Here is a 12,728-nt window from a genome sequence, read left to right as displayed (position 1 = left end):
ACTTCATGATTGTGTCCCACTTGTTGTTGATTCTTCACAAAAAAAATAAAGTTTTATATCTTTATGTTTGAAGCCTGAAATGTGGCAAAAGGTCGCAAAGTTCAAGGGGGCCGAATACTTTCGCAAGGCACTGTATAGCTACCATCCTCGCCTGCTGTTTCAAGGCAAACCTGCTACAGCCCACTGACGGACAGACGGACGCACACACGCGTATGACAGTGGCGTAGAGAAACAGATAGTTTGTTCTTTGTTTGCCACCGTCTCTAACCTGTCTGTTCCAGATGACTAATTTTACTATAGTACATCTCACTATACGACAGGGACTCACATACACTCCCCACACATAGACATCAACACAGAGATGACTATGGAGGTGTATGTTTATATGTACACATATAAAGACATGAACTAGTCTTATCCCACCAGCGTTCACCTGTCTGCTACTGTATATGAGGCATGTTACTGTGATTTAACTCACTATAAGACAGGGACACACTCGGGTAGACATGGATATCAACACAACACTGAAGGCACAGACACAGGGAGATATTGCTATAGATAGGATTGCCACTGGCTACACCTGTGCGCTATGAGGCATGTTACATCAATTTACAAGGCAACTCAGACAGATACACACGGGCATGTCTATCCACGTGTGTGTACAGACATTGAGAGGATGGCGACACAAGTGAACCACACAGTCAGTGAGACAGAGGACAAATCTCAAGATCAGAGGGAACAGTATGACCAACTCAGTATCACAGATTGTTGTAAAATAGACACAAATATCTTATTGGAAATTTGTGACAGGCAAAAATTTCAATCACAGATTAAGACAGTAGGTTTCTTAAAACAGAAACGATAGGAGGGAGGTTGGTAGGGGAGGATAGGTGGGCATTTAACAAGAACGTCTAGCAACCCAAAAGCAAGGCCATGCCCATTCCGAGCGGTGATACACACGTGAGTAGTCCTGACAGAGGAAGGAAGCAAAGCGACGAGAGCTCAAAGTAGGCCAACACAGCTCCAGCAAAGGATCATGGGTAGGGCATGAACAGATTTGTGAGGTTCAAAGGAGTTGTTTGCAATGGAACTCAAATGCAAAGCTTGTGACGGGTTTAGCGAATAGAAACGTATCGTCCGTAGGGGTACAACAATCAAGCCATGACACAAACACACCATTTTTAGCTTGGAAGATACATAATATAAACAAAGAGATGCCAACTATAAAGATAGTTAACTTTGTTTTGTAACTAATGTCACAAACAGGAAGTGTAGACTAAAATACAAAAACATCAGCGAGATACTGTAGAACAGAAATCGGGCCGCCACATTGACTTATGATTATGGCACGCAAAGAAACTCCTCCTCAAAGACCGCTCCTATGAAAACGTTTATACACACAAACCGCCGTGCAACTGATGCATAAAAGATCACAAGTAACTCAGGAATGTTCATACAAGACCTCCACAATGTCTCTTTGCCCTCATTAAAGGCATTAGACATGCATATTGAATGTTACATGTGAAGACCACATATAAGATTCATAAATGATTCCACGTTTACTGGTTAATTATTCACTTAGCTCTCCTGTTCTGTCGCTCAAGGTGAAACGCCAGCCCTCCAAGTTAACAGCCCTCCAAGTTCTGTGATATTACAGATCATAACGATCTTGTTATCAGAAAGATCAAATATTGTTTCAAAAATGATGAGAGTAGTACAGTACACAGTTCCGTAGTCTCGAACAGCGCTCTGATTTGGTGGAACCCCCTAACACTGCCTCTACGAAGCAGCCCAGCAGGGGAGGAAGAGGAAAGCAGCAATTGACTGATTTGATCCAAATGAAAGGAACATGGGTAGGAAAGACGCAGAGAGAGACAGGAAAAACCTCCATCAAAGCAATAAGAATTCTCTGTGAATCTGAGATGAGAAACCCTGACAGTTGAACTCTGGGAAGCGGGTGCAGAGCAGAGCAGACAGACAGTCGCAGCCTTTGATGTCATCATTCTTCCTTCCGCAGGCATGGCAATGGTGTCCATCAGGACGGATGTGACAGGTGCGCTCGGGAACATTTAGCGTGTTTTGCCAGCCGAGCCCTTGACAAATCAGCTGTTTTGGGGCTGTCAGTAGCAGGTGTGTGTGTGTGTGTGTGTGTGTGTGTGTGTGTGTTTGTGATGCTATGTCAATGCAGTTAGGAGATTCTCAGCGACAGCAGGAGGCCGAGTAATGCTCAGATAATGTTGCCGTGGTAATACATTGAGCTGTGATTCTTACATACACTGGTAGTTATGGTGCTTGACATCACAAAACTGAGATGTATTAAAATGTCACCACACAACACTACCTGTATTCCATTCTGTACACCCGATCCTGCAAGCTAACGCAGATACATCCTATGGGTATTGTGGCTATTAGAATTAGCTCCCTTCATATCCCTTGCTGTAGCCAACTGACAAGATTAGCTATACAGCTATAAGATTAGCTATACATCTCTCCAACATGTAAGCCCCAGCGTCTACCTTTAGAATATATACAGTGGAGATATTCCATATTTCCGAGCTCCAACGATGCTGTGTTGAATGAAGAGAGAGCAAACTGAACATATTGTACGTCCCCAGTGAGTGAAATAAAGAGAACAGTTTATCTGTTTGACTACAGTGCTGTTAAACAACACATCTCCATAACAGCATCTCTGTCAGAGGAGATCAGATAGACAGAGGGGGAGGCTTTTTGCCAGCGCACCACGCTTCACCTGAGGGAGAAGAACTAAGCCTTGTCTGTACAAAGTGTTCCTTCTGAGAGGATAGAGGGAGGGAAGGAGAGAGAATCAGAGGAAACAATGATGAGATTAAAAGTGACATGACAGCCCATACCCCAGGTAAGCAGGTTCACTGATTACACACACAAATGCTTACGCACAGCTACCCATGTACACACACACACGCACACGCACACACACACACACACACACACACACACACACACACACACACACACACACACACACACACACACACACGCAATCCTGTCTCTATATGAACCTTCTGTCCCTACGTCTTTACTGTCAGCTCCAAACACCCTCTCACACTATCTAGTTTTAAACTCTGCCCCCAGGCCTAGTGCACTCCTTTGTGTTTCCATGTCAAAGTTACTCTACAACTTCTGTAACAAAAGCACTCACAGCCCCCTCAACTCTACTCAGAGACTTAAACAGACTCCTTCCCTCTGGAGCTGAAACGAGAGGGAGGAAGGAGAGAGCGGTGGAGAGACGAAGACAGAGAGAGGGAGGTAATGTTGCCCCGGGGCTACTGTAACTAACATCCAAGCCTGTTGATTAAAGTGATGGACAAGTGACCACAATATATGACTTAACAATGCATTTACATTCAATACATCTGACTACAGGTCATTTAAAACAACATTGAAGGAGGGTGACCAACAGTAAAAACCGGATTACATCAAAAAGGCAACGATTTCTCCGACCGTACATACCTTGTTCCCTATGGCTTTCTTGGGTGGGAAGTTGAAGGTGCCGACTTGCGGGAATTGTGAGCGTAAGTGGTTGTGGAGCGTCCGGAATTCCGTGTAGCGTCTGTAGACATTCCACTCGTTGTCTAGGATACGGATGTACACCTACGGAACAGGTAAGACGCAAACAACAACAACACAAACCACGACACAATCAGAATAGCTGTGGTACAAATCCTGCTCTTACAAAACCGCTCACAGTCTACAGAGGAGGAAATTAGCCAACCATAATGTCTCAATAAGGCTATCTATTCTCAATATGGCAGTAAAACATAGTAGGCCACTCTCTGCCTGTGCACTGCTATTTTCATGCATCATTAAAGGAGAGCGTTGGATTCCTTTGTTCAGCTGCTGATGGTCTGTGGCAGGCAGACACTGGGGATTGTGAAGGGAGGATAAGAGGGCCAATTACAACTCGAGGAGAGAGAGCGAGAGATGTTATTTTCAAATGGAGGAAAAGAAAGACGAGGATAGAACAGAGATGCCATTTTCACGCGTCATAGTCTCTCCCTCAAGCCTAGCTGGAGAACAGTGTCACAACGGCGGTGCAACGTAGCGCTAGAATTAACAGACTTCCCATCCCAAAGCTATAGAGGCACAGACTGGTCCTGTCTACCGGGGTTCAGTTGTCCTATCTATCTGAGGTGACAAGCAATCACTTTATCACCTCTGTACTTCCTCGTACAGTACAGTACTTTCTGTGAACTTTTTGAAAACCTTTCTCCGGAAAGTGTGCAAGTATGGAGAAGGTGAGGGACATGCTGTAGAGCAGAGAGAAATGAAGAGAAAACAACAAAGGCAGCATTTTAAACAGCCTGAAGCTTAGATGAACCTGTTGTTTGTTCGTAATTGTAGTTTTCAAGTGTGTGTGTATGTATGTGTGTGTGTGGCATGCGTGTGTATGTATGTGTGTTTGTGTCTGTGATCAAAGCGTTAGGGTGGATGGGTGGGTGGACACTGAGGCCCTGGGGAGGGCTGGCCAACCTGCGCCAACATTAAAGTCCTCACACCCCACAATAAGACCAGTACTCTTGGAAAACTGCCCTCTGGCACAATCACACACAGTAGTCGTGTGTGCGCACACACACAATGTATTCTCTCTCACTCATACACACACACACACGCACTGTATTCATGCACACGCAAAGTGGAGCGGGTCGAGAGTTTCAAGTTCTTGGTGTCCACATCACCAACAAACTATCATGTTCCAAACATACAAAGACAGTGGTGAAGAGGGCATGACAACACCTTTTCTCCCTCAGGAGACTGAAAAGATTTGGCATTGGCCCCCACATCCTCAAAAGTTTCTACAGCTGCACCATCGAGAGCATCCTGACCAGTTGCATCCCCGCCTGGTATGGCAACTGCTCTGCATCCGACAGTAAGGCGCTACAGAGGGTAGTGTATACGGCCCAGTACATCACTGGGGCCAAGCGTCCTGCAACCCAGGACCTATATAATAGGCGGTGTCAGAGGAAAGACCATAAAATTGTCAAAGACTCCAGTCACCCAAGTTATAGACTTCCTCTGCTACCGCACGGCAAGTGGTACCGGAGCGCCAAGTCTAGGTCCAAAAGGCTCCTCAACAGCTTCTACCCCCAAGCCATTAGACTGATGAACAATTCATAAAAATCGCCACCGGACAATTTACATTGACACGTGACCCCACTCTTGTACACTGCTGCTACTCGCTGTTTGTTTATTATCTATGCATAGCCACTTTGCCCCCACTTACATGTACAGATTACCCCAACTAGCCTGTACCCTGCACACTGACTCGCTACCGGTGCCCCCTGTACATAGCCTCCACACTGACTCGGTACCGGTGCCCCCTGTATATAGCCTTCACACTGACTCGGTACCGGTGCCCCCTGTACATAGCCTCCACACTGACTCGGTACCGGTGCCCCCTGTACATAGCCTCCACACTGACTCGGTACCGGTGCCCCCTGTACATAGCCTTCACACTGACTCGGTACCGGTGCCCCCTGTATATAGCCTTCACACTGACTCGGTACCGGTGCCCCCTGTATATAGCCTTCACACTGACTCGGTACCCGTGCCCCCTGTACATAGCCTTCACACTGACTCGGTACCGGTGCCCCCTGTACATAGCCTTCACACTGACTCTGTACCGGTACCCCCTGTATATAACCTCCACACTGACTCGGTACCGGTGCCCCCTGTATATAGCCTCCACACTGACTCGCTACCGGTGCCCCCTGTATATATAGCCTCCACACTGACTCTGTACCGGTGCCCCCTGTATATAGCCTCCACATTGACTCGGTACCGGTACCCCCTGTATATAACCTCCACATTGACTCTGTACCGGTACCCCCTGTATATAACCTCCACACTGACTCTGTACCGGTACCCCCTGTATATAACCTCCACATTGACTCTGTACCGGTACCCCCTGTATATAGCCTCCACATTGACTCTGTACCGGTACCCCCTGTATATAGCCTCCACATTGACTCTGTACCGGTACCCCCTGTATATAGCCTCCACATTGACTCTGTACCGGTACCCCCTGTACATAGCCTCCACACTGACTCGGTACCGGTGCCCCCTGTACATAGCCTTCACACTGACTCGGTACCGGTGCCCCCTGTACATAGCCTCCACATTGACTCTGTACCGGTACCCCCTGTATATAGCCTCCACATTGACTCTGTACCGGTACCCCCTGTATATAGCCTCCACATTGACTCTGTACCGGTACCCCCTGTATATAGCCTCCACACTGACTCGGTACCGGTGCCCCCTGTACATAGCCTCCATACTGACTCGGTACCGGTGCCCCCTGTACATAGCCTCCACACTGACTCGGTACCGGTGCCCCCTGTACATAGCCTCCACACTGACTCGGTACCGGTGCCCCCTGTACATAGCCTCCACACTGACTCGGTACCGGTGCCCCCTGTACATAGCCTCCACACTGACTCGGTACCGGTGCCCCCTGTACATAGCCTCCACATTGACTCTGTACCGGTACCCCCTGTATATAGCCTCCACATTGACTCTGTACCGGTACCCCCTGTACATAGCCTCCACACTGACTCGGTACCGGTGCCCCCTGTACATAGCCTCGTTATTCTTGTTGTGTTACTGTTTATTTTAGTCTACTTGGTAAATATTTTCTTCTTCTTGAAACGTACTGTTGGTTAAGGGCTTGTAAGTAAGTATTTCACTGTAAAGTCTACACTGTTGGTTAAGGGCTTGTAAGTAAGTATTTCACTGTAAAGTCTACACTGTTGGTTAAGGGCTTGAAGTAAGTATTTCACTGTAAAGTCTACACTGTTGGTTAAGGGCTTGAAGTAAGTATTTCACTGTAAAGTCTACACTGTTGGTTAAGGGCTTGAAGTAAGTATTTCACTGTAAAGTCTACACTGTTGGTTAAGGGCTTGTAAGTAAGTATTTCACTGTAAAGTCTACACTGTTGGTTAAGGGCTTGTAAGTAAGTATTTCACTGTAAAGTCTACACTGTTGGTTAAGGGCTTGAAGTAAGTATTTCACTGTAAAGTCTACACTGTTGGTTAAGGGCTTGTAAGTAAGTATTTCACTGTAAAGTCTACACTGTTGGTTAAGGGCTTGAAGTAAGTATTTCACTGTAAAGTCTACACTGTTGGTTAAGGGCTTGTAAGTAAGTATTTCACTGTAAAGTCTACACTGTTGGTTAAGGGCTTGAAGTAAGTATTTCACTGTAAAGTCTACACTGTTGGTTAAGGGCTTGAAGTAAGTATTTCACTGTAAAGTCTACACTGTTGGTTAAGGGCTTGTAAGTAAGCATTTCACTGTAAAGTCTACACTGTTGGTTAAGGGCTTGAAGTAAGTATTTCACTGTAAAGTCTACACTGTTGGTTAAGGGCTTGTAAGTAAGCATTTCACTGTAAAGTCTACACTGTTGGTTAAGGGCTTGAAGTAAGTATTTCACTGTAAAGTCTACACTGTTGGTTAAGGGCTTGTAAGTAAGCATTTCACTGTAAAGTCTACACTGTTGGTTAAGGGCTTGAAGTAAGTATTTCACTGTAAAGTCTACACTGTTGGTTAAGGGCTTGAAGTAAGTATTTCACTGTAAAGTCTACACTGTTGGTTAAGGGCTTGAAGTAAGTATTTCACTGTAAAGTCTACACTGTTGGTTAAGGGCTTGTAAGTAAGTATTTCACTGTAAAGTCTACACTGTTGGTTAAGGGCTTGTAAGTAAGTATTTCACTGTAAAGTCTACACTGTTGGTTAAGGGCTTGAAGTAAGTATTTCACTGTAAAGTCTACACTTGTTGTATTCAGCGCATGTGGCAAATCAAGTTTGATTTGATTGGCATTCATAAATGCACAGGATCACTGTACACACACACACATAAAGACATATGCAATCACACATATACAGACACACTATACACACACAGACATCCACGTTGGGCTTGCTCATTACCATACGCATTTAAGGCAACATCATTCACAGAGCAGCTATTGTTTCCTCCTCAGTAATAGCAAATTAATTATTTCATAATCTTTCACAAAATATTTGCAAAAATCCAACACTCACGTTCTGCATTAAAAGGGTCAGGTCCAAACTATTCTGATTATGTTATATTTGAACTAGTCAGAGAGTTTTTTGTACAGCGAAAGTAACAAGCTTATAATTCACAAAATACATTGTCATGAATGAATTTCAAACTGTCATAAAATTGTGTGCAAATTATGGTGACATGTTTTTTGTTGTTGTATATATGGAGAGTAAAAATATATTTAAACAGTGTTTCTGAAACTTTCCAGAATATTGTTGACTAATCTTTCAGTCAAAATAAATCAATTTTCTCAGCTCTCCAATTGTCTTCAAGGGTTGCAGCCCCTAGTACAGAGCCCCTGGTACAGAGAAGAGAAGCATAAAAACAACATAAATGTAGGGGGTCAAATTAAATTCAAAGCTTTACCCTTCAACACGAACAAGATAGATAACTGCAAGTTAGCACTATTTTACTTGTGCTCTCGCCATCTCTTTGATATAGCCTGAACAGGCAGCTCATGTATTATTGTAGACTAACAAGGCTATTGAAAGGAGCAGTGAGTGATTCATCATCAGCCAGATAGCATTTCCTCTCCCAGTCTGTCATTTACAACAACAACAGTGGCATTTACAACTGCTCATTATTGCACTGCCTGACAGAGACAGATCAGTTCATCAAAAGGAGGGAGGCAAAGACAGACAGACAGACAGAGACAGATCAGTTCATCAAAAGGAGGGAGGCAAAGACAGACAGAGACAGATCAGTTCATCAAAAGGAGGGAGGCAAAGACAGACAGACAGAGACAGATCAGTTCATCAAAAGGAGGGAGGCAAAGACAGACAGACAGAGACAGATCAGTTCATCAAAAGGAGGGAGGCAAAGACAGACAGACAGACCGAGACAGATCAGTTCATCAAAAGGAGGGAGGCAAAGACAGACAGACAGACCGAGACAGATCAGTTCATCAAAAGGAGGGAGGCAAAGACAGACAGACAGACCGAGACAGATCAGTTCATTGAAAGGAGGGAGGCAAAGACAGACAGACAGACCGAGACAGATCAGTTCATCAAAAGGAGGGAGGCAAAGACAGACAGACAGAGACAGATCAGTTCATCAAAAGGAGGGAGGCAAAGACAGACAGACAGAGACAGATCAGTTCATCAAAAGGAGGGAGGCAAAGACAGACAGACAGAGACAGATCAGTTCATCAAAAGGAGGGAGGCAAAGACAGACAGACAGACCGAGACAGATCAGTTCATTGAAAGGAGCGCAGGCAGGCAGGCAGGCAGGGGGTCAGGCAGGCAGGCAGGCAGACAGACAGACAGAGACAGATCAGTTCATTGAAAGGAGCGCAGGCAGGCAGGGAGGCAGTCAGACAGGCAGACAGGCAGACAGACAGACGTTTTAGAGAGGGGATCCGAGGTGCTTAGCTCACTTAAGCAGACACCCATGATGAGATGATTCTGGGCAATCTGAAAGTTAGCACTTTTCATTCAATAGTGTAAATGGTTTGCAAAATCTTGAGAGACATGCCCAAAAAACCTCTCTGAACAACATGTAGATGTTGCTCTTATGAGAGCTGCAGCACAGTATGACTCAAGATGTTATACTTCAATCAGCCACAGTGTTAGAAGCACACCCTTTACTCTTGTAGCCTGGTCCCATCTGTGTAATGTGTAATATATTATTCAGCCAGCTCATCTATTGTTTATATATCTATTGGATTATCTAGTACATTTGCTACATCATGTACGTTTGTACTTTTGTCTAGCCACCCAGTTCCCTTTCTCTCTCGCTCTGAAGTACGTAACTATGAGATACGGTCTGGTCTGATAGCCTAGCCGACGGCACAAAATGGCAGACAAAGGATCAGGACGCCCTCTCTCCTCATAATGGGAAAACACTGCAACTACCGTACAGACGGCACAAAATGGCAGACAAAGGATCAGGCAGTGGGGATGTTAGTTTCACCATAATGAGTTAAATTAGAAGCACTACTAGGTGGACCGATGTTGTATTAAGATGTTGCATGTACAGTTTGTGTGCTCATCTCTAACAATAGCATTGAAACCATAGAAATAAAGGATATTTGGGAAATTCTGTTCTCCAGCTAAGCCACTTTGAAAGAAGGCTGTATTATAAGTTATATTGCTCATATGATCTTGTCCTTGATTTAAAGAACATTCAGCTGTATTCATCACCTGCCTCGAACTTCTAGGTGCCAGACTTTTCCTGGTCAGGTCACCTACAGTAGTTGGCCCGTAGTAACAGTGGCCTGTTATACTTTAGCCTCAGCCATGAAAGTAAACATGAAGTTACAACAAAGCCCAGAGAGAAGGATAATATGGAGATATGAAATATGAATGTGAAAAACAACCTTGATCATTAATCTAGACTAATGCAAAGTTATTTCGATTTTTGCACTGACTATGTAGAGGACTCCACACAATCACTCACACAGACTCCAACACACACACACTTACTTTGCTAACACACATTCCTACTGACTCTACACACGCACACTTGCAAACATTTAAATTTGATTTCACCTTTATTTAACTAGGCAAGTCAATTAAGAACCAAATCCTATTACAATGGCATCCTACCAAGAAGAGGCAGAAAGCCTCCTGCTGGGACAGGAGCTGGGTTTAAAAGAAGAAAAAAAGTAGGACAAAACACATTATGACAAGAGACACCATAACCACATAAAGAGAGACCTAAGACAACAACACAGCATGGCAGCAACACATGACAACAACACAGTAGCAACACGACATGGTAGCAGCACAAAACAGGGTACAAACATTATTGGGCACAGACAACGGCACAAAGGGCAAAAAGTTGAGACAACAATACATCACGTGAAGCAGCCACAACTGTCAGTAAGAGTGTCCATAATGGAGTCTTTAAATGAAGACATGGAGATGAAACTGTCCAGCTCAACAACAACAAAAAATTGCGGATCGTTCCAGTCGCTAGCTGCAGCGACCTGAAAAGACAAGCGACTCAGGGATGTGTGCGCTTTGGGGACCTTTAACAGAACGTGACTGGCAGAATGGGTGTTGTACGTGAAGGATGAGGGCTGCAGTAGATATCTCAGATAGGGGGGGGGGGAGTGAGGCCTAAGAGGGTTTTATAAATAAGCATCAACCAGTGGGTCTGGCGTCGAGTAAACTAGCATGGGTAGGATGGTCCTGGGGTGAAAGAGGAGCGATTATGATAAAGGAAACCAAGTCTAGATTTAACCTTATGTATAAGGTATATTATGTATGTATATATATTATGTACCTTAGATATGTGCTGAGAGAAGGACAGTGTACCGTCTAGCCATCGTCCCAAGTACTTGTATGAGGTGACTACCTCAAGCTATAAACCCTCAGAGGTAGGGGGGGGATTCTTCTTACCGAACTACATGACCTTTAATTTAGAGGTATTCAGAACAAGGTTAAGGGAAGAGAAAGCTTGTTGGACACTAAGAAAGCTTTGTTGTAGAGCATTTAGGGGCCAGATTGTATCATCGGCATATAAATGGATGAGAGAGCTTCCTACTGCCTGAGCTGTGTTGTTGATGTAAATTGAGAAGAGCGTGAGGCCTAGGCTCAAGCCTTGGGGTACTCCCTGGGTGACAGGCTGTGGCTGAGACAGCAGATGCTCTGACTTTATACACTGCACTCTTTGAGGTAATTAGCAAACCAGGTCAAAGACCCCTCAGATACACCAATACTCCTTAGACGAACCACAAGAAAGGAATGGTCTACTGTATCAAAAGCTTAGGCCAAGTCAATAAAAATAGCAGCACAACATTGCTTAGAATCAAGGGCAGTGATGACATCATTTAGGACATTTAAGGTCGCAGTGACATAACCTGAGCGGAAACCAGCCAGTCAGTTGATTATTGACATGTTTTTCCAACACTTTTGATAAACAGGGCAAAATGGAAATCGGCCTGAAACAGTTAGGATCAGCTTGATCTCCCCCTTTAAATAACGCACGCACAATCATCATGTGTGTCACGCATCACGCTGCTGCTACTCTGTTTATCATACATCCTGATGCCTAGTCACCTTACCCCTCTAACCCCACCACACATTTTAAATATGGTACTCGTGTTCTATTTCTCCTATGTTTCTGTTCTACTTTACTTTATTTTATAGTATAATATGTTTACTACTGATATTTATTACTGCATTGTTGGGAAAGAGCTGGCCAGAAAGGCATTTCACTGTACTTGTGCAAATGACAATAAAACGTGATTTTGAAGCACCACAGTTTGTTCAGGGCTGTGTGAGACAGAGATATAGTGAAGCAGAGTACATGCAGCGGAACAGTAGTGCTTATGTCATCCCTCCCTCGTTCCCTCTCTCCTACCCTCCATCTCTCGCTCTTTATTTCTCTGTCCACTCTGGGACACAACATTTGCCAAATTAGGCAGAAAATATAATCCATTTGGAGGACTGCAGAAAAGGAGGAGGACGAGGAGTGATAAGAGCGTATAAGGAGAGAAATTTTCCATAAAAAATATTCAGCAGAAGATTTATCGGCTGTACACTCTCTGTGTGTGTGTGTGTGTGTGTGTGTGTGTGTGTGTGTGTGTGTGTGTGTGTGTGTGTGTGTTGGAGGGAGGAAGCGATACCCTTCCCAGTGTCATTGAATCTGTTTAAGTAAAATAGCCTCTTGCCATGAACTAGTA

At 44.5% G+C, this 12,728-nt stretch overlaps 1 protein-coding gene across 6 annotated transcripts in view; it reads right to left on the bottom strand.

Moving 5' to 3' along the window:
• LOC110499160 (sorting nexin-29) overlaps positions 1–12,728 on the bottom strand; it is a 131,133-nt gene that overhangs the window by 12,731 nt on the left and 105,674 nt on the right. For all 6 annotated transcript variants that reach the window (XR_016489446.1, XR_016489447.1, XR_016489449.1 and 3 more), the window contains one exon: positions 3,490–3,630. Coding sequence is in view for 2 of the 6 variants with exons in the window: in XM_036955984.2 (XP_036811879.1) it covers positions 3,490–3,630 (141 nt within the window). In the remaining 4 variants the exon portion in view is untranslated. The remainder of the gene's footprint in view (positions 1–3,489; positions 3,631–12,728) is intronic.

The sequence above is a fragment of the Oncorhynchus mykiss genome, chromosome 20 (assembly GCF_057628025.1).
Source record: "Oncorhynchus mykiss isolate SJ-2025 chromosome 20, ASM5762802v1, whole genome shotgun sequence".
NCBI classification, from domain to species: Eukaryota; Metazoa; Chordata; class Actinopteri; order Salmoniformes; family Salmonidae; genus Oncorhynchus; species Oncorhynchus mykiss.
The sequence above is the reverse complement of the archived record's forward strand: the minus strand, read 5'-3'. Positions and strand labels throughout refer to the sequence as shown.